Below are 26,857 nucleotides of genomic sequence, written 5' to 3'. Positions count from 1 at the left end.
CCCACTCACATTACCTTTTGTGACCAGAGACAAACATTGGAGCCTATAGGGAATAGGGGCAGGATGAATAGAGAGGAGGTTGACCCAATGTCAAATTCTAGCCACACATAAACAAACTGGAGACTCACATGAATTTTTGTCAACCCGAGGACGTTTTAATGGGACTTCACATCCTTTTGATATTTTCCGTCTTCTCAATTCCAATGTTATCGGTTGCAAAGTTTGAGAGTTTGAATCCACAGCTACAATGTTTATAAAACCACACAAAAAAATATGTAATTTCTTCGTGTCCAATCTGTCATTTTTATATATAAACAAAACATACATATACATAGAAATCACTGCATTATAAACAGAACATCAAAAGGGCATTCTTACTTAAAATAAAAAAAGTAAAATGAGTAAATTACTTCCTTATAGGAGATGGTGATACCTTGCAATTGACCTCCTGAATCTTTTCTATGATCCAGCTCCAGTTTTCAACCTCCACTTGCTACATTAATTATCTAAGCACTGGTACTATTTTTTTTTTTTAAGATGGAGTTTCGCTCTTGTTGCCCAGGCTGGAGTGCAATGGCACCATCTTGGGTCACTGCAACCTTCGCCTCCCGGGTTCAAGCGATTCTCCTACCTCAGCCTCCTGAGTAGCTGGAATTACAAGCATGCGCCACCATGCCTGGCTAATTTTGTATTTTTAGTAGAGACAGGGTTTCTCCATGTTGTTCAGGCTGGTCTCAAACTCTCAGCATCAGGTGATCCACCCGCCTCAGCCTCTCAAAGTACTGGGATTACAGATGTAAGCCACCATGCCATTGGGCCTACTTTTGAGGGTACAAGTAAAATGTCTAAGAGAATTTTTATTCTTTTTTTTTTTTTTTAAGAGGCAGAGTCTCTCCCTGTCACCCAGGCTGAAATGCAGTGGCACAATCTCGGCTCACTGCAAACTCTGCCTCTCAGGTTCAAGCCATTCTCTTGCCTCAGCCTCCTGAGGAGCTGGGATTACAGGCATCCGCCACCTCACCTGGCTAATTTTTGTATTTTTAGTAGAGTCAGAGCTTCCCCATGTTGGTCAGGCTGATCTCAAACTCTGGACCTTAGGTGATCAGCCACCTTGGCCTCCCAAAATTCTGGCATTACAGGCATCAGCCACCAGGCCCAGCCGATAATCTGTATTTTCTTTCTTTTTCTTTTTCTTTTTTTTCTTGAGGCAGAGTTTTATTCTTCATGCCCAGAATGGAACGCAATGGTGTGATCTCAGCTCACTGCAACCTTCATCTACTGGGTTCAAATGATTCTCCTGCCTCAGTTTCCCTCGTATCTGAAATTACAGGCACCCGCCACCACACCCAGCTAATTTTTTTTTTATTTTTAGTAGAGACAGGGCTTCACTATGTGGGCCACACTGGTCTCGAACTCCTGACCTCAGGTGATCCACCCACCTCAGCCTCCCAAAGTGGTGAGATCACAGGCGTCAGCCACCACGCCCGGCTGAGAATTTGTATTTTCTTAAACACAACCCTAAAAAAGTTTTGGGGAGACTATGCTACCCAACAGTGTATGTTCCAGGCAAGGCTGCTAGTCACCAGCAAACCCAGCTGACATAATTTAGCAGTACAGACACTAAGCCTTTGGAGAGTATTTACTATTTAGTTTTTCATTTGTTTGTTTGCTTGTTTTTTTGAGATGAAGTCTTGCTCTTTTGACCAGGCTGGAGTGCAGTGACACAATCTCGGCTCACCGCAACCTCTGCCTCCTGGGTTCAAGAGATTCTCCTGCCTCAGCCTTCCCTGAAGCTGGGATTATAGGCACCTGCCAGCACACCTGGCTAATTGTTATTATTATTATTTTTTTTTTTTTTATTTTTTTTTTTAGTAGAGATGGGATTTCACTATGTTGGCCAAGTTGGTCTCAAACTCCTGACCTCAAGTGACCCGCCCACCTTGGCCTCCTAAAATGTTAAGATTACAGGTGTGAGCCACACACCTGGCATAGTACTTACTATTTAGTTTGGATTTTTTATTTTGTTTTATTTTATTTACTTATTTTAGTAGAAACTGGGTTTTGCCATGTTGGTCAGGCTGATCTTGAACTCCTGACCTCAAGTGATCCACCCACCTTGGCGTCCCAAAGTGCTGGGATTACAGGTGTGAGCCACCCAGCCTGGCTTTTTTTTTTGGGGGGGACGGAGTCTCACTCTGTTACCCAGGTTGAGCGCAGTGGCACGATCTTGGCTCACTGCAACTTCCACCTCCTGGATTCCAGCAATTCTTCTGCCTTAGCCTCCCAAGTAGCTGGGACTATAGGCATGTGGAACCATGCTAATTTTTTGTGTGTTTTTAGTAGAGACAGGGTTTCACAATCTCGGCCAGGCTGCTCTCGAACTCCTGACCTTATGATCCACCCACCTCGGCCTCCCAAAGCACTGGGATTACAGGTGTAAGCCACCGTGCTTGGCGTGCCTGGTTTTTTTTTTTGTTTTTTTTTTTTTTTTGGAGACGGAGTTTTGCTCTTGTTGCCCAGGCTGGAGTGCAGTGCCGCAATCTGGCTCACCGCAACCTCCCCTTCCCGGGTTCAAGCGATTCTGCTGCCTCAGCCTCCCCAGTAGCTGGGATTACAGGCATGCATCACCAAGCCCAGCTAATTTTGTATTTTTAGATTTTTAGTAGAGATGGGGTTTCTCCACGTTGGTCAGGCTGGTCTTGAACTCTGGGCCTCAGGTGATCTGCCCACCTTGACCTCCCACAGTGCTGGGATTACAGGAGTGAACCACTGTGCCTGGCTCTTACTATTTAGTTTTAACCTACCACTTAAGAAGCTCTCACCAAATCAGAAAAAATGAGAATCAAAAAGGCAAGCAGAAGAAAGAAACTGGGAAGTTGGGTAGGAAGGCAGGGCTAAGGGGTCTCAGGAAGGGCAAAAGGAGGAGAAAGAAGAGGAAGGAGTAAAGGAAGAGGGAGGAAGATAAGTAAATGGGAAGAAAAGAGTAAAGGAATGGAGAAAGATGAGGAGAGGGAAAGAGAGACTTAGAAAAGACTCGTCTAAGACCTGTAGCTTCAGGTCAATTAAATGGCTCAACAAGACACAGGCCTGAAGTGTGTGGAGGCAAACTAGAGGAGACCATTGAACTCCTTGGTTCTTCCTGTGTTCAAGCTTCCCAAAGTGCCAATATTATTTTGTTCGAACTGGCAGAACTTGGAGATCTCATACATTCCAAGTTAAAGATAAATACAAACATGTTGGGAGTGGTAGCTCACGTCTCCAAACCCAGCACTTTGGGAGGCCGAGGTGGGCAGATCACCTGAGATCAGGAGTTCAAGACCAGGCTGGCCAACAGGGTGAAACCCCATCTCTAATAAAAATGCAAAAACTTAGCTGGGCGTGGTGGCACACGCTGTAGTCCCAGCTACTCGGGAAGCTGAGGCACAAGAATCGCTTGAACCCAGGAGGCAGAGGTTGCAGTGAGCCAAGATCATGCACTCTAGCCTGGGAGACAGATTAAGACTCCATCTCAAAAATAAACAAATAAATACAAACAATCCTCTCTAAGTAGCTTAGATACTGTTCCCAATCAAGTCTATACAACCTAGAGTGCTCAAGGAAGGCTCTACAAGTCAATGACCTTATTCCAAATAATGTTTTAAGGGGATTCGAACAATAAATGGGATACTTGGCAAGTCTTCTTCCCTTTGATATCATACAGAAATGGCCTCACTAGACAGAACTTGAGTTTTTCCCAAACTCCTCTTACAGTGTAAGTCACCTGGGAAGCTTATTAACAATTCATATTCCCAGGTTTCCACCCAGACAGTCTGACTGGAAAGGACTAAGGCATGGCTGGAATCTGTTTTTACAAGTACCTTGGGTGAGGATTCACCGTAAAGTTGGAAAATACCCTTTTTATATTAAAATTATCCTACTCACTATGAAATCCTACACTTATTTTTTTTTAATGTCCTTTCTCTTATCTCAATGGAGTCATGTGGCTTCAAAGGAATAGTCTGCTTGTTGGGGTACAACTACTCCTGTACATACTTTTTGGAGGTTATAGCCAGGGCATAAATAGCTAAAGGGGAATCAGTTTCAAAACATTCAGGTCTCACACATACTTTCCTTAACTGAGCTAAGGACATGACAGATTTCTGCCAGTTTACATTTTCCACCTCTCCTTGTATAACTGCCTTTAACTGCCCTTCACTTTACATAAAAGGGCCTGCCTCTCACACATCCCACATCTTAACATGGTACTCTATGGTGTTCTGCCTCGAGGTTTAAAACCCAGATTTTCTCAACTGGTGTCCCTCATCTGAACAGAGAGATATTTTCTCTGTTTTCCTAAGGGTAGTATACAACTAGTTCTAATCTCAATGCACTAAAGTCAATCCATCACATATTAAGGATGCCTTGGGCATCATGGCTTCTCTCTCAGATCTCTATTGAGAAAGCCAGTGAGCATAAAGCCAGTACTGTTCAATGGAAATATACTAAGAGGGCAAGCCACATGTAATTTTTTTTTTTTTTTTTTTTTTTTTTTGAGATGGAGTCTCACACTGTCACCCAGGCTGGAGTGCAGTGGTACAATCCTGGCTCACTACAACCTCTGCCTGCTAGGTTCAACAGATTCTCCTGTCTCACCCTCCCAAGTAGGTGGGATTATGAGCCACCATGCTCATCTAATTTTTGCGTTTCTAGAACAGACAGAATTTCACCATGTTAAGCAGGCTATCTCAAACTCCTGACCTCAGGTGATCCGCCTACCTTGGCCCCAAAATGCTGGGATTACAGGCGTGAGCCACTGCACCTAGCCAATTTTTGTATTTTTAGTAGCAACGGGGTTTCACCATGTTGGCCAGCCTGCTCTCAAATTCCTAAGCTACCCTGCACCAACAATTTAAAATCTTTCACTAACCACATAAGAGGGTTTGATTTTTAAGTGCCAGGAATGGTGGCTTACACCTGTAATTTCAGCACTTTCAAAGGCCAAGGCAGGAAGATTGCTTGAGGCCAGGAGATTGAGACAAACCTGGGCAACAAAGTGAAACCCTGTCTCTACAAAAAATAAATTAGTTGGGCATGGTGGCATGTCCCTGTAGTCCCAGCTCCTGGAGAGGCTGAGGCAGGAGGATCACTTGAGCCCAGGAGGTAGAGAATGGAGTAAGCCACAATCACACCGTTGCACTCCAGCCTAGGTAACAGAGTAAGACCCTGTCTAAAAAACAAAAAATGTTTAAAATGTTAATTTAAATAATATAACTTATTTAACCCAATACTTTTTTTTTAACTTTAGGCTCTGGGGTACATGTGCAGATCAGGCAGGATTGCTGCATAGGTACATATATGGCAGGTTGGTTTGCTGCCTCTAACCCCCCATCACCTATATCTGGCATTTCTCCCCACATTACCCCTCCCCACTCTCCCTTAATCCAATATCTTTTTAATTTTTTTTTTTTTTAAACTGGGCTCAGCAATCTTCCTGCCTCAGCCTCTGGAATAGCTGGGACTACAAGCATGTGCCACCACTCTCAGCCAATTTTTAAATTTTTTGTAGAGATGAGATCTCACTATGTTGCCAAGGCTGGTCTTGAACTCCTAGGCTCAAGTGATCCTCCCTCCTTAGCCTCCCAAAGTGCTGGCATGATTACAGGGATGAGGCACTGCACCCAGCCTTAAAAAACATTTCAACATGGAATCAATTTTTTTGTGTTTGAGACAGGGTCTTGCACTGTTGCCCAGGCTGGAGTGCGGTGGCCTGATCTCAGCTCACTGCAACCTCTGCCTCCTCGGTTCAAGCAATTCTCTTGCCTCGGCCTCCTGAGTAGCTGGGATTACAGGCACCCCCCACCAAGACTGGCCAACTTTTTTTTTTTTTTTTCCCAGTAGAAACAGGGTTTCACCATGTTGGCCAGGCTGGTCTCAAACTCCTGACCTCAAGTGATCCATCCGCCTCAGTCTCCCAAAGTGCTGGGATTATAGGCAAGAGCCACCATGCCCAGCCATACTCAATATTTTAAGTTGATATGTGTTACATTCTTTGTACTAAGTATTTGAAATCCAGTGTTTACTTACACTTATAGCACATCTTGATTCAGTTACACTTCAAGTAGTCAATAGCACCATGCAGCTACCGGCTACCATACTGGATAGCAAAGGTCTAAGCCCTATTTAGCCCTAGGGACAATTACAGCAACCTCAGCTCCCGAGAGCAAATCCCAGTTACAACCACTAGAGGGGAAGATCCCTTAGTTCATCTGGAAACAAATCAACCTATTATATAATTTCCTATCTTACAATGAATACCAATATATTTATGTGAAGAAAGCTAAATTTTTTTCCACAGAAATTAAATCTGATAGCTGATTTGATAGGGAAGACTAGTTATCCATTCTCTACATTGTTAGGGAATAATGAAAAGGCTTGCTTTGTAGTTCCACAGTTTTGATGAAAATACATGTCGCGTGCATGTGTGTGTGCGTGTGCGTCTGTGTGTGTGTGTGTGTGTGTATGTGTGTGTGTGTGTGTGTGTGTGTTTGAGATGGGGTGTCACTACATTGCCTAGCCTGGTTTGGAACTCTTGGGCTCAAGCAATCCTCCCACTTCATCCTCCTGAGTAGCTGGGACAACAAACATGCACCAACGCACTCAGCCTTCACGTTTTCATATCTTAAATATATCCACTGCAGCTATCTATTTAAAATTGTGAGAAAAAGATAAATACTGCTTTAAAACGTGCTAGGGGAATTCTCAGTTTGTCAGCTAAACACATAGAGAATGCACAATCAAGAATGTCTGAAGATCACTGCCAGATACTTAATCATGGGCAGGTTCAGTCTAGAAACCCTGGGGGACTCTTCATGACACTGAATTGATCCGGAGAACGAGTGTTTGGCTTAGGAAGGAATCAGGGCTTGTTTCATTCTTGGTTATTCTAGAATAATTCCAAATTTTAAGTTTTCTAGTAACTGTGCATTCTTCCCTAAATCTATACTCTCTAACCTTGTCTCTTACCAATTAGCCACCTTGGTTTTTTATTTAGACTGTGAAAATTTCTAATCGGTAATTACTCTCCAAGGAGCTCAATTACAAAATGTACCCATGCATTTTAGTTCCAATGTTCCTTTGTCCCCATCTCCTTCAGAAGCCCATACCTTTTTACTACTTCTTTTCTTTCATTTCTGTCTCACTAAAACTATTTCCTGATTCCAGGTTCCATTAAGCTGACTTAAATGGAGATCATTTGAAAAAACACAAGGAAAAGGCCTTGGTTTATCAGGTTTTCTCAAATAAGCTGAAGTATCTAGTCAACAGTTAACCAGTGCTTCAGGGAGCTCAGTTATGAACACACTTCCCAACTTACATTCACTTAGAAACATGCATCACTTAAATTCAGCTTCATGAACACAACTTGTTTCCAGATCATAGGACAATTCAAAGTCAGTCACAAAAACAAAGAATTGAAGTATACAAGTTACAAAGAACCACAAAGGGCCACAGAAGAATATTCTGGCATTGCCCATTGCAGAGCCCACTTGAAAAACTCACCAGTAGGAGCTATGGAAGGGGGTCTGCCTCGTTTTCTTTTGGGTTCCCTCAAGTTTTCTTGTGGACTCTTCACAATGTCATTTTCAGGTTTCTTATCCACTTTGGCTTCTCCAGAATACTCCCTGTCGTTTTCTGAAATATTTTCCTTGTCTTCCTTCTCGTTCTTGGGAAGGCTTTTCTCTGACACTTTCCCCTTTTCAGAACAGATCAACTTTCCTTCTTTATCAGGCTGCTTGGGTCGCTTTTCTGTCTTCAAGGGTTTATCTTCTTTGTCTTTCTTCACATTCACTGTGGCTTTTCTCTGTTCTTTAAACCTCTCTCGTTTATCAGGAGATGATGAAAGACTTTTGTGATCTGTTTCTTTAGGCCTAGCATTACCCACAATATTCTAAAATGAGCAAAATAGCGATGAAACACTTTGTGATTACTTGCAAATACAAAATCAGGAGTTTCTTACAAACTTATGAAGACAAACAAAGAAACTAAAAGAGGACATATGCCAGGTCACATATACAAAGCACCACTGAAAATATCCACCTGTACTGAGTTGAGAACCAATCCTTAAACTTAAAACAATTCAGTTCTTCCAGGGACAGAGCAATCTCTCTTATTACGATGAATAAGTCACTAGAAAATAAAATTCTGGTTCTTTTTGTTTTGTTTTGTTTTGTTTTGTTTTTGAGATGGAGTCTTGCTCTGTCACCAGGTTGGAGTGTAGTGGCACAATCTCAGCTCACTGCAACCTCCACCTCCCAGTTCAAGCAATTCCCCTGCCTCAGCCTCCCGAGTAGCTGAAACTACATGTGCGTCATTACTTCCGGCTAATTTTTTGTATGTTAGTAGAGACGGGGTTTCACCATGTTGGCCAAGATGGTCTTGATCTTCTGACCTCGTGATCCGCCCACCTCAGCCTCCCAAAGCGTTGGGATTACTACAGGCATGAGGTACCGCACAAGGCCAACTCGGTTTTTGTTTGTTTGTGTTTCTGAGACAAGGTTTCTCTCTCAGTTGCTCAGGCTGGAGTGCAGTGGCATAATCATGGCTCATGCAGCCTTGACTCCCAGGCCCAGGCGATCCTCCCACCTCAGCCTTTTGAGTAGCTGGGACCACAGGCATGTTTCACCATGTCCAGCTAAGTTTTTTTTTTTTTTTTTTTTTTTTGAGATGGAGTTTCACTCTTGTTACCCAGGCTGGAGTGCAATGGCGCGATCTCAGCTCACGGCAACCTCCGCCTCCTGGGTTCAGGCAATTCTCCTGCCTCAGCCTCCCGAGTAGCTGGGATTACAGGCACGTGCCACCATGCCCAGCTAATTTTTTTGTATTTTTAGTAGAGACGGGGTTTCACCATGTTGACCAGGATGGTCTCGATCTCTCGACCTCGTGATCCACCCGCCTCGGCCTCCCAAAGTGCTGGGATTACAAGCTTGAGCCACCGCGCCCGGCCAGTTTTTTTTTTTTTTTTTTTGAGACGGAGTTTCATTCTTGTTACCCAGGCTGGAGTGCAATGGCGCGATCTCGGCTCACTGCAACCTCCGCCTCCTGGGTTCAGGTAATTCTCCTGCCTCAGCCTCCTGAGTAGCTGGGATTACAGGCACACGCCACCATGCCCAGCTAATTTTTTGTATTTTTAGTAGAGACAGGGTTTCAGCATGTTGACCAGGATGGTCTTGATCTCTCAACCTCATGATCCACCCGCCTCAGCCTCCCAAAGTGCTGGGATTACAGGCGTGAGCCACCGCGCCCGGCCCCAACTAAGTTTTTTACTGTTATTTTTTGTAGAGATAGGATCTCCCTATGTTGCCCAGGCTGTTCTCAAACTCCTGGGCTCAAGCAATCCACCTGCCTCAGCCTCCTAAGTACTGGGATTATAGGCATTAGCCACCACGCCTGGCCTTAAAATTCAGGAAAGCAATCTTTCTGGCAGAGGTGTTCTAAGAAAATGCCTTCATGCTCTGTCCTTACCTCCAGCATGACTATACTGACCCAGAGCTTTTCAGAGGTGTGATTCAGTTTGCCAGCATATGCTGATGTTTTGTGTAGAGAAAACCCCAAAATAATAACTGGAAGCTGAACAGGAAATCTATAAAAGTTCTGGGTTTTTCCAACCCAGAACCAGGGTCTCTGCTTCCTCTACTAGGTAAAGGCTGTGCTCAGTTCAACAGCCACCTACCGTGTTCCTGAGCTACTTGGGAGTTTTTGTGTATTGGTAAGAAATACTGTTTCTTAGTTACATTCTCCCTAAATTACATTCTTTAAAATTCACACTAAAAATCACACGTCCTCTAATATGACTGTTTCATAATAAGGCCAGGTCTGAAAACTCAAGATTTCAAAACTATAATTAAGTTTGTGTACATATCTCTCTTCTAGGACCTCAAAAGAACAGAGATCACCATACTATGTTCATATGAGATCCCCAGCACCTAGCACACACCAGGTACATAGTTTCCACTGGAAGCAGGAAGGAGTATCTAAATAATAAAAGTTTAATTTGTTCTACTGGGAAAAATAATAAACAAGGAAATATTTTTTCAAGTCCCCAAAATTATCCTGAAAGCAGCCAGGTTTGAGAACAGGCATTCTTTTTTTTTTTTTTTTGAGACAGAGTTTCGCTCTTGTTACCCAGGCTGGAGTGCAATGGCGCGATCTCGGCTCACCGCAACCTCCGCCTCCTGGGTTCAGGCAATTCTCCTGCCTCAGCCTCCTGAGTAGCTGGGATTACAGGCACGTGCCACCATGCCCAGCTAATTTTTTGTATTTTTGGTAGAGATGGGGTTTCACCATGTTGACCAGGATGGTCTCGATCTCTCGACCTCGTGATCCACCCGCCTCAGCCTCCCAAAGTGCTGGGATTACAGGCTTGAGCCACCACGCCCGGCTGAGAACAGGCATTCTTGTTAACGGCCAGCAGAAACAGAAAGTGAAATCGCCCTTCTTACTGGGAGTTCGGGGAGGAGTTGGCAATTTGAGTTAAAACTAAAAAGGTTATACCTTTGAACTAGAATAAATTCCTAGAAATAAAATTAGCTAAGGGAATAATCAGACTTGTGTACCTGGATTTACAAATATCCTTAATGACCATTTGGGAATTGGTTACACAAAGTGCAGTTACATATGTATTACAAAATACTACATTGCCATTAAAAATCATATTCTCAGAATATTAAGGAACTTGGGGAAATGTTAGTTAAAAGAAAAGAGCAGTACTATCTTAATGTACCACAACTCCAGTTTTGAAAAGAAATAGATACACACACACACACACACACACACATCCCACACACGTTTTATAAAAACACAGAAAGATATACACCAAATTGTTAAGCCAAGTTATACACCAAAGCATTAAGAACATTTATATCTGTTTGACGGAATTATCGTTTTTATTTCTTTATGCCTTGTACTTTTCAAATTTTCTGTAGCAAACATGTATTACAACATCAAAATTATAAGTGTTACTAATAGGCTATCCAAACATTTAGGGCAGCATAGTCCTACAGAACAAAAAAAAATCTCAATCTATTCTAACAGTAAGTAGAAAAACCTTTAAAACTGCCCATGAGAAGCCGGGTGCGGTGGCTCAAGCCTGTAATCCCAGCACTTTGGGAGGCCGAGGCGGGTGGATCACGAGGTCAAGAGATCGAGACCAGCCTGGTCAACATGGTGAAACCCCGTCTCTACTAAAAATACAAAAAATTAGCTGGGCATGGTGGTGTGTGCCTGTAATCCCAGCTACTCAGGAGGCTGAGGCAGGAGAATTGCCTGAACCCAGGAGGCGGAGGTTGCGGTGAGCCGAGATCGTGCCATTGCACTCCAGCCTGGGTTAACAAGAGCGAAACTCCATCTCAAAAAAAAAAAAAAAAAAAAAAAAAACTGCCCATGAGAGATAACTCTAGTCAAACCGCTGTTCCCTCTTGGAAAAGAAACCACGTCCAGGAGCCGTGTGCCTGTGTTTAAGGGCCTACCGGGCTAACGTTAGACACTCAGAGGCCACTGGGAAATGAGAAATGAGGCATGGCACCCAGAAATCCTCAGTGGGTAAGGCACCCACCTCCAAGCCAAAGCACTGTAAGTGCTATCCATCAATTTACTGAGTAAAGCAGAGTCAACAGATAAACATTTGTTATCTGGACCCTGAACTTCCACTTGGGAAGCTTCTGGATATATTCTGCCAAATCTGGACAAGTTCATAATTCTGTCCTCTGTATTAACTCATTCCATAAACCTAACACAAAAACTGCAAAATTTAAGGCCAAAACAATGTTTTAGAATACTGTATGGCTCCTTACATGCCTGAGAGACAAGTGATCAAAGAAAAAGCATCATCAGGGCCCAAGCTTTATGTAATAATTTTGTTAATTTTCTGAAGGAGAAAACCAGCAAAAGGCAAAAACATTCTTGAGGTTACCTCTAAAAGTACCATGTATCAAAATCCTTTGAAGCAGCTAGGCCTGGTGGCTCCCACCTGTAATCTCAGCACTTTGGGAAGCTAAGGTGGGCAGATAACCTGAGGTCAGGAGTTCAAGACCAGCCTGGCCAATACGGTGAAACCCCCATCTCTATTGAAAATACAAAAATTAGCCAAGCATGGTGGCACATGCCTGTGGTCCCAGCTACTCAAGAGGCTAAAGGAGAATTGCTTGAACCTGGGAGGCAGAGGTTACAGTGAGCCTAGATCACACAACTGCACTCCCTCCTGGGCGACAGAGCAAGACTCCATGAAACAAAAAACAAAAAACAAAAAAAAAATTCTTAGAAACTTACAAATAGGCTGGGTGTGGTGGCTCATATCTACAATCCTAGCATTTTGGGAGGCTGAGGTGGGCAGATTGCCTGAGCTCAAGGGTTTGAGACCAGCCTAGACAACATGGTAAAATCCTGTCTCTACTAAAATACAAAAAATGAGCTGGGCGTGGTGGCACACACCTGTAGTCTCAGCTACCTAGGAGGCTGAGCAGGAGAATCACTTGAACCAGGGAGGCAGAGAAGTTGCAGTGGGCCAAGATTGTACCACTGCACTCCAATCTGGGCAACAGAACAAGACTCTGTCTCAAAAAAAAACAAAAAACAAAAAAAAAAGACACAACAGGTTACATAACATCACCAAATACTGTCACATCAACTGCCACCCAAGGAGCTGAGTAACCAGTTATGATGTCTCAGTGATAAAATCTTTTACTAAATTGCTAAATTAGCTGTCTCAATGGGTGAAATTAGTAATAATAAGGATTTTTTAAAACACCAATATCCAAATTTTGATCTCTATTTTCCCCTCAATTATTAAAACATAAACACAAAAAAGACAAAAGGGGAAAAATCGTGAAGTAAGCAACACTTCTAGATAGCCTCTCTAGTTTACAAAGGCATCTATGCAAACCATATTTCCAGTATCAAAACTGAGGCCCCTTGCTCAGGCAAGTAAATGCATGGTGACTAGAAAAACGGGATACCAAATTCTCAAACCAGGCACATCTAACATAAGTGGCTGCTAAATCTGTGCCAAATGGTAGCTCTGTAAACTGCCAAGACACGGTCCTAAGCTAAAAGACAGACCTAGATGGAGAGAAAACATATTGGAGATCTGTCTCCTTAAGAAATTCAGTAAGTTCCCTGTGTGATGGCTAACAGCTGTGTGTTGGGGGTGGGGGGAGGGGGAGGCAGGGCACAGAGAGAGGAAAAGTGTGTGTGTGTGTGTGTGTGTGTGTGTGTGTGTGTGTGTGGCGGGATGGGGGGCAGGGCACAGAGAGAAGAAAAGAATAACCAGACACTGTTGAGAAAAGATGAAGAAAACAGAATATCGGCAATGGTATCCAAGTATCCGGCACTTTTGAAAAAAATCTCTATTAAAAGGAAACAGCAGCCAGGCACAGTGGGGATCACCTGAGGTCAGGAGTTCGAGACCAGCCTGACCAATATGATCAAATCTCAATCTCTACTAAAAATACAAAAAAAATAGCCGGGCCTGGTGGTGCATGCCTATAATCCCAGCAACTCAGGAGGCTGAGACAAAAGAATTGCTTGAACCCAGGAGGCAGAGGACTGCACTCCAGCCTGGGTGACAGAGTGGGACTGTCTCTAAATAAATAAATAAATAGGAAACAGCAAAGAGACAAATATTTACAACTTCTGAAAACTTGTGTATTATTTTCTCACCAGAAAATAATTGTGTCAGATGAAAAAAATAAACAGTTGCCATCATAAATGTAATGTCTTTATTTGAGGAAACAAAAATACAATGTTAACATTATTCATAATACAAAGCACAAAACCACATTTCTCACCTGATCTTTGGAAAAAGCTTTGACATGAATATGTTTGACAGTCTGAACTACTCCATCATAAAATTTCACAGTGTAAGTACCTAAAATTCAAGAAGATAATCATGATTTTAACTCAGTTTCATGAAAGTGGTAACTTTTCAAAGTATAAACACAAGGAATCTCCAATCACATAGTAAGCTTATAGGAGTTTAAAATTGTGTAAGAATCATATTCAATCTTACTTATGTCCAAGATAACAGTATGCTTGCCTTCATTTCTTAAGATTACACAGTTTTCAATCTATATATCAAAATCCATCAAAAACAACTCCCATTTTTAGAGATGCTTCATTAAGAGAAAAAAAAAAAAAAAACATTGCACTGAATTTTTTGTCAAGAACAATTGAGAATGTGAGGATGGGCCAGGCACGGTGGCTCACGCCTGTAATCCCAGCACTTTGGGAGGCCGAGGCGGGTGGATCACGAGGTCAAGAGATCGAGACCATCCTGGTCAACATGGTGAAACCCCATCTCTACTAAAAATACAAAAAATTAGCTGGGCATGGTGGCGCGTGCCTGTAATCCCAGCTACTCAGGAGGCTGAGGCAGGAGAACTGCCTGAACCCAGGAGGTGTAGGTTGCGGTGGGCCGAGATCGCGCCATTGCACTCCAGCCTGGGTAACAAGGGTGAAACTCCGTCTCAAAAAAAAAAAAAAAAAAAATGCGAGGAAAGCCTGGGTGCGGTGGCTCATGCCTGTAATCCCCAAACTTTGGGAGGCCGAGGCGGGCAGATCATGAGGTTAGCAGATCAAGACCATCCTGGCTAACATGGTGAAACCCCATCTCGACTGAAAATTTAAAAAAAAATTAGCCAGGCATTGTGGCTTGTGCCTGTAGTCCCAGCTACTCAGGAGGCTAAGGCTGGAGAATCACTTAAATCTGGGGCCAGGCGCGGTGGCTCAAGCCTGTAATCCCAGCACTTTGGGAGGCCGAGGCGGGTGGATCACGAGGTCGAGAGATCGAGACCAACCATGGTCAACATGGTGAAACCCCGTCTCTACTAAAAATACAAAAAATTAGCTGGGCATGGTGGTGCGTGCCTATAATCCCAGCTACTCAGGAGGCTGAGGCAGGAGAATTGCCTGAACCCAGGAGGCGGAGGTTGCGGTGAGCCGAGATCGCGCCATTGCACTCCAGCCTGGGTAACAAGAGCGAAACTCCGTCTCAAAAAAAAAAAAAAAAAAAAAAAAAATCTGGGAGATGAAGGCTGCAGTGAGCTGAGATTGTGCCACTGCACTCTAGCCTGGCGAAAGAGCAAGACTCCATCTCAAACAAAAAGAATGTGAGGAACATGCGGACTTATTTATCCCTTGGTGAACTTTTTTTTTTTTTTTTTTTGAGACGGAGTTTCGCTCTTGTTACCCAGGCTGGAGTGCAATGGTGCAATCTCGGCCCACCGCAACCTCCGCCTCCTGGGTTCAGGCAATTCTCCTGCCTCAGCCTCCTGAGTAGCTGGAATTACAGGCACGCGCCACCATGCCCAGCTAATTTTTTTTTGTATTTTTAGTAGAGACGGGGTTTCACCATGTTGACCAGGATGGTCTCGATCTCTTGACCTCGTGATCCACCCGCCTCGGCCTCCCAAAGTGCTGGGATTATAGGCTTGAGCCACCGCGCCCGGCTGAACTTTTTACTTTTATAATTTAATCTTTATGTTCTGGGCTTGGGGCCGTAGTAGCTCTTAAGCTTTAAAAGGAAGATCATGGCTCTCTGTCTTTTAGAGAGAAGGACTCCATATAAAAAAAAAAAAAAAAAAAAAAAAAAAAAAAAAAAAAAATTCATTCCAATAAATGTATTGTGTTTCTAGAGATGTGCTCTATCTCCAAATCTCAAAATCCATTTGAATTATCTTCATGATACAATGTTTTAAAATAGAGACTTGGCCAAAACACAAAATGCTACATTGTTAGTTTTTTCCTGCTACATTGTTAATTTTTTCCCCATTAGGAAAAAAAGTATTCAATAAAGATCCCTCCCTGCTAAAAAAGCTTAAGCTGTTAAGTAAACTCAACTAATCTTATGTTCCCAAATAAGATGTCCAACTACAGAAGTTCTGATTAGTTGCACCCGAAAACACTTTCAAATTTTGCATCTTAGAACCAATTCATGCCCCACCCATTTTTGTCCCAGGGATTTAAAATAATAATCACAGTTAATCTTGTCAAGATTCAGTAATAGTAAACAGGTTTTTCCCTTTTTAGGACCAATTCCCCCATCCCCTGCAAAAAAACCCTGAGGGCTGGGAGCAACAAAGTTACGATCTGGTTCCCTCCTTTTTGCACATTCTCTCCCTAAACCCTTCCACCACCAGTGGCCTAGTCAATGGCTAATCACTGGTAACAAATGAAGTCCAAAAAGTTCAACACAATCAGAGCCCAATAATTTTCCAAACCTTATTTCTTATTACCAGCATCCAACACTCACCAACTCAAAGTTAGAAGCTACCCATTGAAACTGCCAGCGACACTTTTATCTCCACATCTGTATTAAAGCGTTTTCCTTCAGGGAATGTGCCATTCACTGATCTTTAAGTCTCCGGCTCAAATACCCACAACAGTTCTGTAAAAGCTTCCTGGCTTTTCAGCTACTAATGATTACCCTCTGTTCTGAACTCCTTAGACTCATTTGGCACCAGCTAAAGAGCTTCACACTTACGCCTACCTTCATGTAAGTACAGATCGCAACTCAAAAAGGCCACAGACCACATCTTATACCACTTTCTTCCACAAACAGTACCTGCCTTAGAGCACACCAATGTTTCTCAAAGTGTGGTCCCAGACCAGCAGCATGAGCAACTCCTGAGAACTCACTAGAAACGTAAGTTGGCAGACCCACCTCAGATATACTGAATCAGCAAGTGGGAACAGGACACTGAAATGTACGTTTTAACAACTCCTTCAGGTGATTCTAATGTTCACCAAATTCCAAGAACCACTGCCATAGACAATTAGTAATTACCTACTGACCTTTATTCCCGGCAATTACAAAATTATTTGTCACAGGTGTCATCAACACATAAACTAGCTAGCAAGATATAGACACACTTTGATGTTCTCACTTATTTATAGGAGCTAAAAATTAAAACAATTGAACTCATGGACACTCATGGAAGGATGGTTACCAGAGGCTGGGAAGAGTAGTAGGCGGGAGTAGGGGAAAGTGTGGATGGTTAAGGGGTACAAAAAAGTTAGAAAGAATGAATAAGACCTAGTATTTGCTAGTCAAAAATAATTGTACATTTTAAAATAACTTAGCCAGGCACGGTGGCTCACGCCTGTAATCCCAGCACTTTGGGAGGCCAAGGTAGGTGGATCACTTGGGGTCTGGAGTTGGAGACCAGCCTGGCCAACATAGTGAAACCCTGTCTCTACTGAAAATATGCAAAAAACATTAGCCAGTTGTGCTGGTGGATACATGTAATCACAGCTACTCAGGAGGCTGAGGCAGGAGAATCACCTGAACCCAGGAGGTGGAGGTTGCAGTGAGCTGAAATCATGCCACTGCACTCCAGCCTGAGGGAGAGAGTGAAATTCTGCCTTAAAAATATATAAATAAAATAACTAAGAGCATAACTGGATTGTTCATAACAAAGGATAAATGCTTAGAGTGATATATACCCCCATTTACCCTGATACAATTATTACACATTACATACCTGTATCAAAATACCTCATGTAACTTATAAATATCCACACCTACTTATGTACCCACAAAAAATTAAAAATATAGAAAAAAGAAACTAGCAAGTGTGTGGAACGTGCCTGTTTGAGACCCCCCCCAAAAGGCATGGGTCTCACTATATGGTGAGCTTGATCCCAAACACAGTTTCCTGCTGGAGGCAGTCAAGCTATTGGAAAGAAGGAACTGAACGATGACTGATCAGTTTCTAATATCAACCACGATATCGTTTGGGCCTAAACTATGCGGTGTTGCTAGACCATACCAGCAACCAGCTTCTGCTCTTAACTTTTATGACTCTTTCTTTAAGAATAGCTTTAACCTTTTCTTTACTTGCATGACTGCCTTGTACCCTAGGTAATGGTTTAACTGTGGGGATATTTGCAAAGCAAATGCCACTGTATGGATGGCTTTGATCCCAGACTCAGAGACTCCTGAATAGGGGGAGTTAAGTTGAGTAAAGAGCAGACAAAGGAGAATCTGGTTAAAAGATATTCTGATGAGCAAAACCAGAAAAACTTTTCACATGTGAGTCCTAAAACAGGATCAAACCAAAAATACCTGCAGCCATGAGGAATAATGTCTGGATGTAAATAAGCTTTGTGATCACAGGAAATTCTATTACTTTTTATAACCACTGATTGTGTATCTGACTTCTCTATTGTATAGGCCATGTAAGGTATAGATTTGCATTTCCTCTTGCAATGACATAAACCAGAGCAAAGAAAGTGTATTTATTCCTGGCCTTTTGAAAAATAAATTTGCTGTTTAGGCACTGCCTTCACAGCCCTCCAGACCCACACACTCTTTCTGTCTCCTTTTATTTATTTATTTTTATTATTATTATTTTTTTTTTTTTTGAGGCAGAGTTTCACTCTTGTTACCCAGGCTAGAGTGCAATGGCGCAATCTCGGCTCACTGCAACCTCCGCCTCCTGGGTTCAGGCAATTCTCCTGCCTCAGCCTCCTGAGTAGCTGGGATTACAGGCACGCGCCACCATGCCCAGCTAATTTTTTTTTGTATTTTTAGTAGAGACGGGGTTTCACCATGTTGACCAGGATGGTCTCGATCTCTTGACCTCGTGATCCACCCGCCTCAGCCTCCCAAAGTGCTGGGATTAAGGCTTGAGCCACCGCGCCCGGCCTCCTTTTATTTCTTTAAGCGCACACTCTCTTCCAGATTTTGGGACCCTCTTGCAGGTCGAGAGATCCCCAGCAGACATGCCATCCCGACCGTCCCTGACAAGCTAGCAAACAAGATATAAGGATATATAGTTATGACTGTTTGGGTTAAAACATCAGCAATTAGATGAACAGGCTGTGATAAAAGAAACTTACAGATAAGAGCATAATCAATTATGTATCTACACAGGTAACTCAGCAATGACTTATGAGTACTTGTAACAAAGGTCTGGTTCCTGTTTTTCCCTGCCTATACTGTGTGGGTGTTGGCAAGCAAAGGAGTTACGATAAACAATGCTATGGAATTCTAAACAGACCTTTCTCAAGCAATCATGGTGTTGCTCTGGCCAGTCTGGGGATGGAGGTCGGGGGATGGGAGTTGTAAGACTCCAGTTATCTTGAAATCTTAAATATTAGGTGTGCCAACAAGTCACCCAAGACTACAAGCCACCCAAGATTATATTTCCAACTATTTTATTAACAAAGTTAGTTCAGTAGCAGTTACATCAAAATGAATATCATTTTTACTGTCATTTCCAACATCAAAAAGGCAATATTAAGTAATGTTACCTAACAGTCCAACATTTTCAGCTACTTGGGGTTAATTTTGAAGCTTACTCCTAATGGCAGATTCCGGAAGGACTTACATAAAAGGAACCTAAGTTCCACAATTAAGTCTGAGACAGCTATCACTGGAATCCAAGCCTGTCTACTGACCTGAGACCATTTTTTTTCCCACCACTCCACACTGCGTACTGCTTAAGCTCCTCAGCCTAATTCCAAACCATAGACCCAGAGCAGCACCAGCCACTCTGAAATGGCCCAAACTATGGCCAAAGGTGCTAAGGGACAACTATCTTTAGATATATCTCAGTCTTGATCCTTTTAACTTCCAAGGGACTACAAAGGATCATCTTGAAACTTTCTCCTTTAATCATGCTAAACACAGCCTAACTCGGGCTTCAATAAATCAGAGAGAATAATGGACAAGAGAAGCCAAAATTTTACTTTAATGGTTTCATGTGTATTACTAAAAGATTTGTCTTCCCATGGAATCCTCCCTTAGGTGGCTAATAATAGAGTTCTCCTGTGGCCACAAACACTACCTAACAAACAACATGTAAATGAAAGAACTCAAAATAAATGTATCCTCCTGTATCTCCTCTTACATGACATAAGGGCTACCTGCCTCAGACTCTTAAGTAGCTTTCGTCCTTAAAGATGAAACAATGCTTCCTGGTCTTGCCCCTCTGAAGGTTAAGGACTCAGCATCGCTGACAATCTCATAGCAGTCAGTAATAGAAGGGTTCTAAGAACAAAACTAGAGATGCATAACAAGTTCATATTCTCTAGGACCAACGACATAGGGATAATACATTGGTGATTTTGGATTGGACAGATTTCTGTTTCTCATGAAATCTACCACAAATAATACTCCAGGGCCGCCTTTTTTTTTTTAGAAACAAGATCTTTATCACCCAGCCTGGAGTGCAGTGGTATGATCCTAGCTCACTGCAGCTTCAAACTCTTGGGCTCAAGCAATCCTACTGCCTCTGCCTCACAAGTGGCTGGGACTACAGGCATGCACCAACATGTCCAACCTTTTTTTTTTTTTTAATTTTTTGTAGAGATAGTGGGGCATGGGGGTCTATGCTACCCAGGCTGGTCTCGAACTCCTGGCCTCAAACAATCCTGCCACCTCGGCTTCCTAAAGCACTGGAATTCCAGATGTGAGCCATCGTGCTCAGCGTCCAGGGCTTCTTTTCTATCTCATCCACTCTTTAGAAGTCAGATTATTCCAGAATGCCACAGATGGAAAATGGAGGGTTTTCAAACATGTTTTCTCAGACTGAAAGTAGTGAGTTATCTCAGTTGATTGTTCACAGTTATAGTTACAGATCGAACTTCTTGTTATACTCTTTCCCTCCTTCTCACGACTGCTTTTGACTAGTTGTTTTTTGTTTTTTTTGTTTGTTTGTTTTTGAGACAGAGTTTTACTCTGTTGCTCAGGCTGGAGTGCAATGGCGCGATCTCGGCTCACCACAACCTCCACCTCCTGAGTTCAAGCAATTCTCCTGCCTCAGCCTCCTGAGTAGCTGGGAGTCCAGGCGTGCACCACTATGCCTGGCTAATTTTGTATTTTTAGTAGAGATAGGGTTTCTCCACGTTGGTCAGGCTGGTCTCGAACTCCTGACCTCAGGTGATCAGCCCACTTCAGCCTCCTCCCAAAGTGCTGGGATGACAGGTGTAAGACATTTTTTAAAAGCTAGCCTTTAAAAAAAAAAAAAAAAAGCCAGGCTGTGCATGGTGGCTCATGCCTATAATTCCAGCACTCTGGGAAGGCAAGGTGCATGGATCACAAGGTCAGGAGTTCAAGATCAGCCTGACCAACACGGTGAAACCGTGTCTCTACAAAAATACAAAAATTAGCTGAGCATGATGGTGGTACTTGTAATCCCAGTTACTTGGAAGGCTGAGGCAGGAGAATTGCTTGAACCTAGGAGACAGAGATTGCAGTGAGCTGAGACCATACCACTGCACTCTAGCCTGGGTGACAGAGCAAGACTCCATCTCAAAAAAAAAAAAAAAAAAAAAGTTTTTTTGAAGTCCTTAGGCTTCTACAGATTGAGGGGTGGAGATGTGCACATGTCTGCAGCCAACACCTTTCCCTCCCACTAAGTATTTTCTTCTTAGCAATTTTACATATTGGGTTTAGGTTCTGTGGCCAATACAACTTTCATCTATTCCCATTCCCTCTTTGACTTCTAACGGTTGAAAAGAGTCCAGAGCAAAGGCAGTCAATTGCTCATAATCACTGAGCAGGAACTGGGTCTCAATCATGGTTCTCAAGACAACACCAAGCTTCAGAAAGTACAGACCACTACATTCACTCTCACGTTCCATCAGTGAACACCTGGACCTAATTGACAACACCTGCCCTCTTAGGAAAACCCTGCTCCAAAGAGTTAGCCTGGTACTGTGGAAACAACAGTTCAGGGACTCTAGAGTAAACCACAGACCTCCATGCAGATCTCAGCAATACCATCCAAGCGCTTTATAACCTCAAGCAGTTTTCCCCTGTGAGCTTAGTTCCTCATCTGCAAAATAAGAATGGGGTTAATGGCAATAACCTTTCCATTTGGTGCAAAGACTAAATGTGATAAGAAATGGAAATAACCTAGCACAGGGCCTCTCACAGACCAAGGGATCAATACCACCAAGTCACCCTAAAAGGGAAGCATAGCACACTGACATCGTTTTTCTTTTTGAAGACAGAGTTTCGCTCTGTCGCCCAGGCTAGAGTGCAGTGTGGCACAATCTTGGCTCACTGTAAACTCTGCCTCCTGAGTTCCAGTGATTCTCCTGCTTCAGCCTCTCAAATAGCTAGGACTACAGGCCAGCTACACCGTGCCCGGCTAATTTTTGTATTTTTAGTAGAAACTGGGAGCCAGGCACGGAGGCTCACACCTGTAATCCCAACACTTTGGGAGGCTGAGGCAGGCAGATCACCAGGTCAGGAGTTCAACACCAGCCTGGCCAAACGGTGAAACCCCAATTCTACTAAAAATATAAACATTATTAGTCGGGTGTGGTGGCACACACCTGTAGTCTGTAGTCCTAGCTACTCAGGAGGCTAGGTTGAGGCAGGAGAATCCCATGTATCTGAGAGGCGGAGGTTGCAGCAAGCCGAGATCAAGTCACTGAACTCCAGCCTAGGCAACAGAGCGAGACTTTGTTTCTTAAAAAAAAAAAAAGAAAGAAAAAGAAAAGAAACTGGTTCTGGTTTCACCATAGTGGAACTCCTGACCTCAGGTGATCTGCCACCTCGGCCCCCCAAAGGGCTGGGATTACAGGCATGAACCATCGCACCTGGCCAGACATTGACATCTTTAAAGGCTATCTGGGCCAAAAAAAAAAGTGGGGGAAAGCACAATCCCTCTTCCCCCTATAGAAGGAAACAGCCAAGCTAAAGCTAATATCTGCATGTGTAGGCCTCAGTCTTCCTTATCTCTTTCTACAAAGCTTTTCACATAGTATCAACCTCCCCACATTTCAAATGTAGAATCAGTTACAGCATGAAGAAAACAAAAAATAAGAACTGCTTCAGCCAGAGACTCTAGAAACAAGACCATTTTCATAGCATCTCCTGTTGCAAATGCAGATTCAGTCACCGGCCCAGAGACTGAACTGGTGGAGTAGGTAAGCAATATGACTCAAAAATATGCAAAGTTTTTAGGAAGAAGGAGCTGATTTACCTGCTCATTCAAGTTAAAGAACCAAAGATCAACAGAAAGAAACAATTGTCCCTTTTGTCATAAATGCTAACCTACAAAGTCGTTTCCTCAAAGAAAATAACTTACAGAGCAGAGTGGTCCACTAATGCGGGGAAGAAAGCCCCATTAGTGGACAGACAACTGGATCTGCTATACCTGGTATAAAAAAAAGGGAGCTTCAGAAGGCTGAGCCAGTGAATCACTTGAGGTCAGGAGTTCGAGACCAGCCTGGCCAATATGGTGAAACTTCATCTCTACTAAACATACAAAAATTAAAGCAGCAGCTGCATTGCCACAGTTCTATATTCACCTTCAAGATGTTTCACTTGGTCAAAAACGCACTGTCGTCTCCAAGTTTGAAGCATTCAGCAAACAACGGCAAGGCAGAGCCACCAGAAACGTACACCTGATTTTTATGACAAATATGATAATGCTGCATTAGCTAGTGAAGCCACTTTCTGTATTGCTATATGGACATATATAGCAACACAAATCAGAATGGAACCTGTCCTCTGTTGGCAGAGTCACCCCAGGAGTGGAGAGATCAGTAATCATCTCAGCTGGTGTAATAATGAATTGTTCAAAAAACAGCTAATAATTGATGCCAAGTTAAAGTACTATGTACCCATTAAGATATAGCATTAATGAAGAAATAAAATACATTTGAAACTTAAAAAACAAAAAAATACAAAAATTAGCCAGGTGTGGGGTATGTGCCTTTAGTCCCAGCTGCTCAGGAGGCTGAGATAGGAGAATCACTTGGACTTGGGAGGCAGAGATTGCAGTGAGCAGAGATTGCACCACTGCACTCCAGCCTGGGCAACAGAGCAAGACTCTGCCTCAAAAAAAGCGGGGGTGGGAAGGGGAAAACTAAGCAGTCCCAACAAAGAGGTGAAGTCAGCTCACCAGAGATGGCTTCCAAACAAAGATTCCCTGAAAGTAGAAGCCCATCTTTTACTGTCTTTTACAACAACATAGACTGAGGGTTTAACATAACTACTAATTGCTGCTGCATTCACACTAAATAATGCTTAATCTCCACTGCTGATGAACCATTCCAGGTGAGAAGAGCTAAACAATATGGCATTACCTGCCCTATTTTCCAAGTGCCAACAGACTCCTTTAAGAAACTAAAGTTGCTATTTAGTTCTGATTCAACCACACCAGACTCCTTAGTGTCGGCAGCTGCCACTTCCACACTCTGGCTAGAATCCCCACCCACCAGCCTGCTCTACACTCAGCCTCAGCGAAATATCCAAGAAGATTAAGAGTGGCAAGAAAATCAGACCAAGCCCTCAAAAGATGAATCTACAAGGTGTGACTTCACTATATCCCCTGCCTCCTCCTGGCAGCACCAACAAGACATGAGTGACATTTACAGAAAATAAAGGGGGTTCCTTGCCAGCAGTACTGCTCCTCACAGTGCCGTTAAGCTGGCCACTGCTACAGATAAACTTAAGGCACTGCAGAAAACACAAGGGAGAGAGTAAAAAGAGAGACTAGCATTGTCACTACCACTCCCACAAGCACTACACTGAATCGTGATAAAGCAGAAACTGACCATCAGCTCTAATTCAAACCTAATCTTTTCTTTTTTCTTGAGATGGAGTCCTGCTCTGTCGCCCAGGCTGGAGTGCAGTGGCGTGATCTCAACTCACAGCAACCTCTCTCTCCCAGGTTCAAGCGACTCTCCTGCCTCTGCCTCCTGAGTAGCTGGGATTATAGGCACACGCCACCATGCTCGGCTAATTTTTTTTATTTTTAGTAAAGACAGGGTTTCACCATGTTGGTCAGGCTGGTCTTGAACTCCTGACCTCATGATCCTCCTGCCTCAGCCTCCCAAAGTGCTAGGATTACAGACATGAGCCACCATGCCCAGCCACCTAATCAGTTTTGAAATAATTATTTCAAAGAGTTTCAGACTCATCCCACACACAAACACAAAACCCTATAAAGCAGGCATCCCCAAACTTTTTACACAGGGGGCCAGTTCACTGTCCCTCAGACCGTTGGAGGGCCGCCACATACTGTGCTCCTCACTCTGACGACCAATGAAAGACATGTCCCTTCCTGAAGTGCAGCCGGGGGCCAGATAAATGGCCTCAGGGGGCCGCATGCGGCCCGAGGGCCGTAGTTTGGGGACACCTGCTATAGATACAGGTGCCTACCATGATTAACCTGCACCATCCTTGCCTCCTCCTGGTACCTCTATTTCAGCACCTACTTCATTTGACCTTGAAGTAGGTCTTCTTTTGTTTTAATCCACAATGCCAGGCTCTGAGGTCTGCAGGTATTAGATCTAAAGAGTAGATTACTAAGCCTTCATTGCCTTCACCAATACACCTTCCCACCCCTCTAAGAGGCAATAATTATCTTCATCTCCAAATCAGGCAAAGATCTGATCGCCTACAAAGGCTAGTTTTCCTTCACAATCTGGGTGGCCAGTAGTACCACCCAGCCTGTCCCCCTAACTTTCCGTTTCAGGATTGCCCCTCTCCCATTCCCTCTCCTCCCTCTTCCAGTTAGTCCCCAAAACCAGTCAGTGTGCAGCATAATACAGGCCTTCAGACCCGAGAACCTCAGGAAAACAGGTTTTGGCAGAAATTTCCATTCATTTTCATGTCCTTCAATTAACTAAATTTCACTGGACAGAATATGGAGCTTCAGAACCAATATATCAGTGTAGCAAATGACCGTTTTAGAAACTACCATAGCCTCAAGACTCTACCTCCTATAATTTTAGCTTATAGAGGAAGCACAACTGAAAATACTTTTTTTTTTTTAAAGAGACAGGGTTTCATTCTACTGCCCATGCTGGAGTACAACAGCACTGTCACAGCTTGCTGCAGCCTCAAATTCCTAAACTCAAGGGATCTTCCCATCTCAGCCATGCGAGTAGCTAGGACAACAGGCACATGCCACCACATTCCTCTAATTATTTTTTCATAGTGAGATGAGGTCTCACTACGTTGCCCAGGCTGGTCTCAAATTCCTGGCCTCAAGTGATCCTCCTGCCTCAGCCTCCCAAACTGCTGAATTACAGGCATGAGCCATTGTGTCTGACCTGAAAATACTTTTCTAAAAAGTTCCAGCCAGGCACAGTGGCTCACACCTATAATCCCAACACTTTGGGAGGCCAAGGTGGGCAGATCACATGAGACCAGCCCAGCCAACATAACGAAAACCTGTCTCTACTAAAAATACAAAATTTATCTGGGTATGGTGCATATCTGTACTCCCAGCTACTTGGGAGAGGCAGGAGAATCGCTTAGGAGATGGAGGTTGCAGTGACCCTAGCTGGAGCCACTGCACTCCAGCCTGAGCAACAGAGCAAGCCTCTGTCTCAAAAAAAGAATAAGAAGGCAGGGTTTGGTGGCTCATGCCTGTAATCCCAGCACTTTGGGAGGCCAAAGTGGGCAGATTACCTGAGGCAGGAGTTTGAGACCAGCCTGACTAACATGAAGAAATCCCATCTCTACTAAAAATACAAAAAAAATTAGCTGGGCATGGTGGCGCATGCCTGTAATCTCAGCTATTCAGGAGGCTAAGGTAGGAGAATCACTTGAACCCAGGAGGCGGAGGTTGCAGTGAGCCAAGATCTCGCATTGCACTCCAGCCTAGGCAACAAGAGCAAAACTCCATTTCAACAACAAAAAAAAAGGAAAAGAAAAAAAAATCATTCTCAGACAAAACTTGGTCAGCCTGTGGTCCAGCGGTTAACAGAGTATTGAATAAATATCTGAATAACTTCATCAAATGAAAAGTCAGTCTGGCCTAACAGTCAACCCTACAGTGACATCAAGAGGCATGACTTCCCTAAACATTCACTTCAGAGATCACGGAGACCGCACACACCCTGGTGGAATATG

The 26,857-nt window shown here is 43.4% G+C and overlaps 1 protein-coding gene and 1 pseudogene across 3 annotated transcripts in view; one reads left to right on the top strand and one right to left on the bottom strand.

The window, feature by feature from the left end:
• PHF20 (PHD finger protein 20) overlaps positions 1-26,857 on the bottom strand; it is a 178,700-nt gene that overhangs the window by 71,130 nt on the left and 80,713 nt on the right. For all 3 annotated transcript variants that reach the window (XM_039479285.2, XM_074406449.1, XM_074406448.1), the window contains exons 5-7: positions 13,818-13,897; positions 7,537-7,924; positions 129-242 (exon numbers count right to left, since the gene is read on the bottom strand). In XM_039479285.2, the coding sequence (XP_039335219.1) occupies positions 129-242; positions 7,537-7,924; positions 13,818-13,897 (582 nt within the window). The remainder of the gene's footprint in view (positions 1-128; positions 243-7,536; positions 7,925-13,817; positions 13,898-26,857) is intronic.
• Positions 23,306-24,256, top strand: LOC120367914 (cytochrome c oxidase subunit 7B, mitochondrial pseudogene; annotated as a pseudogene).

Source organism: Saimiri boliviensis, chromosome 9 (genome assembly GCF_048565385.1).
Source record: "Saimiri boliviensis isolate mSaiBol1 chromosome 9, mSaiBol1.pri, whole genome shotgun sequence".
In the NCBI taxonomy this organism is placed as follows: Eukaryota; Metazoa; Chordata; class Mammalia; order Primates; family Cebidae; genus Saimiri; species Saimiri boliviensis.
This window is presented reverse-complemented; position numbering and strand designations above follow the sequence as displayed.